We start from the raw sequence: 2,976 nt of genomic DNA on the forward strand, positions 1-2,976 counted from the left end.
GCCTGTATATCCGCTCGCCGCACCGACTTTCATGTGTCAAGTAGTGGCCTGTTACCCTAGACTTATGCTGTGCTCTAGTTCTTATTGTTTTCATACATGTTCCTAATGTGCTTCGGTCCATACTTGGTGTCTGCTGGGCTGTATTTTTTTTGTGCCGTATGGTGCTGTCCTTTCTTGTATATCCTGTACGGATATTTTCGTTTCTTCCGTGCCTGCTACTTTCCCTCTATTCCAAGCCCTGTTGCTTGCGTATATGTGCAGCTTTCACTTTGAGATCGTTGGAGTTGGTGGCCATGGGGCAATGCCATCTCAGACTCACGACCCTATTACTGCATGCGCTTCTGCAGTGCAGAACATAAACAGCTTTGTGGCGAGGGAGAACGATTACTCAGCTGATTCATCTGGATTTGTGTCTGTCACCCAAATCCAAGTCAGAAACACACAGGCCGTTCTGTGTCTCCTGTCAGCTTCTGACTGTCTGAGCCCTCTTCGCTACTCCGCACGAAAACATAGCTCGCGACACTACGACCACCGTGCAACAGGCATTCATGAACCAGGCAACGAAGAAGCATGTATTGAGACAGAGATGACAACACATAGCATAGACAGACGCAGAGAACCAGGGAGTTGGAGGTCACAAACACACACCAGTGCAAGTGTAATTGCTGTATACACGTGCAACATGGAGCGACATATGTGCTAGGCGAACGTCCCTATCGTGTCTTTCAGGCGGGGAGCGCATTTAACGTNAACATGGAGCGACATATGTGCTAGGCGAACGTCCCTATCGTGTCTTTCAGGCGGGGAGCGCATTTAACGTCATTCCATCAGAATGCACTCTTAAGGGAACCGTGAGAGCGTTTAGCAACGAGAAACTCCGGGAATTGCAACTTCGACTTCGTCAGGTTGTCCAGCGTACAGCCGAGGCTTTCCGTTGTAGCCTACGGGTCCGCAGTCTTTATACAAACACGCCGGCTCTCCGTGTACACCCCGAGGCGCTTGAAGTTTTTAAAAAGGTACCTCTGTGAAGACGTTTCTCCGAGGCTGCAAGAGCTCTTGCGAGACTGATGCACCCCTTTCCCTACTCAGGCTGCTACCTCCATTGTAGACGGACGCTGCTCTATGTACCGTTCTCCGTGCCCTCTAGTTGCATGGCTAGACCAAATGTTCGCCATACATTCCCGGATGCTTCTGTGACTGTTTGTTGTACTGCTTGCTAAATTCCAGGCTGCCTCTGCAGTACTCCCTAGTGGTCGAGTGGAAGCGATGCAGCCGACGTACGGTGGTGAAGACTTTTCTTTCGTGTTGGACAAACTTCCAGGAGTCTTCGCGTTCATTGGAATTGGGTGCGTTGCTCCTCACAGAATGCGCCCATTATCCTTTCGTGTTTTGGAGCCCGCAGAGTTCTTGAACTTCGATTCTGTCAAAAAAGAAACGCAATTAGGCTAGGTTTTGTGTTGTCCGGTGTTCACCCGCTTGGCTTTCCCCCAACAGCACCCACCCTAGCTTCTTCGTATCCCCTCGTATTCGATAATCCCATGCCTTGAACTCTTTAGGCTAGAGCCGGCATCTGGTTGTTTTATGCGCCTGTAGCTGCTGGTAGCTTTTCCCTAGTGGGTGAAGGGAAGAACAGCTCTTCTGCACACGCCCTGTTGGTGATTCCTGCGTACCCAGTAGTCACTTAAGTTCACGTATCCCGTATCATTTGTGTACTCATAGTCGTGCTCCATTTGGTGGCTGCGGTGTCTGAAATGTCATCAGGAGCGGCGCCAAGAAGGCAGGGCACGCGCCAACTTCTTTCGGTCTACACCACCCGAAGTTTGCTGTAGATGAAGAAGCACTGCACCTGGGTGCGGCAGTTGAGGCGCAGTTTGCTTTTGATGCTATAAACCATTTGCTGGACCACCAGATCCAAAAGGAACAGCCAGTACCGCATGAGAAGCAAAAGCACAAAGAGGAGTTGTAGATAAGCTGAAGCAAGCACTTCAACTGGATCGCGTTGACACAAGATCGCCTGTGCAACGAGTGGTAGAATATCCAGACCCATTGACATAGGGGTTGCTGAAGGAGCAAACGACCATGAGTTGGCGGTTGTGCACCAGGCAAAAGAATAGCTGGTACTGCTCGGTCGCGACCCGTTTTGAATCATATCAGTTTGTCACGGCACTGTGAACATGAGGCATTTTTAGTGATAAGCGCTATCGCTCCAGAAGGGCTAGATGGCGACTAGTTCCGCAGCGGCGAAGCGGCCGCAGATGCGAATGTTTGTAACTATTTTGTCAGTCGTGTAGTGCCTCAATAATTTGGGGTAGGCCAGGGTTGGGGTCGTCAGGGGGGGCTGATACGGGGGGTATGGGGGACGCCTTGCATTTAGTTTAACAGAAACGTTGCATTGTAGGCAGAACTATAGAATACAGTAAGCGGTAAGGGGTTAGACGAAAACTGCGGAGCCTTTATACCGAGCGTATCACGGCTCATGTAAAGTAAGCTTGTGTAGCTTCACACTGCAGGCTGGTCACTGAAGGCCAAGCAGGAGTTCAACAACTTTTGATAGTGTTAGGACATCGCAGCGAAGCAGGCTCGGTCGTGTATGCATGTGGGGTTGCCTTACAGCACGAGCTGTAGCAGGGTACGTTGGAACTCGTGTCCGCTCGCCTCCTCTACCCCGGCCCTATGTCAGTGAGCCGCCAGGCCCTGGCCGTCTGGGTACTGAAGAGGGTATCAGCTGCTTTATGGAGACCAGTATCGTCAGTACTTGACTCTTTTGCGGCTCGCGACGGCCCTCGGGCAAGATCGAGGGCTATCGCTACACGGAGGATGTCATGGACAGAATATCTGACAAAAGCAGACAAGTCAGTCGTTATTCACCGATGAAAAGAGGGAAAAAACGGAAACATGCAGGGGGACCGCTGTAGTTCAGATTGTTGCGAAGTGGCAGACTCTAACAGTGAGAACTATCTACAGAAGACCCGAGAT

The 2,976-nt window shown here is 50.8% G+C and overlaps 1 protein-coding gene across 1 annotated transcript in view; it reads left to right on the plus strand.

Moving 5' to 3' along the window:
• Window positions 1-1,966, plus strand: part of EMH_0025090 (amidohydrolase domain-containing protein, putative) — a gene marked incomplete at both ends in the record, with an annotated part of 3,773 nt that extends 1,807 nt beyond the window's left edge. The window contains 4 exons of the mRNA XM_013502397.1: window positions 262-430; window positions 801-1,016; window positions 1,228-1,346; window positions 1,762-1,966. Of these exons, the coding sequence (XP_013357851.1) occupies window positions 262-430; window positions 801-1,016; window positions 1,228-1,346; window positions 1,762-1,966 (709 nt within the window). The remainder of the gene's footprint in view (window positions 1-261; window positions 431-800; window positions 1,017-1,227; window positions 1,347-1,761) is intronic.
• Window positions 1,967-2,976: the final 1,010 nt, after the last annotated feature.

Source organism: Eimeria mitis, genomic scaffold, assembly GCF_000499745.2.
Source record: "Eimeria mitis Houghton genomic scaffold, Emh_scaff906, whole genome shotgun sequence".
Lineage (NCBI taxonomy): Eukaryota > Apicomplexa > Conoidasida > Eucoccidiorida > Eimeriidae > Eimeria > Eimeria mitis.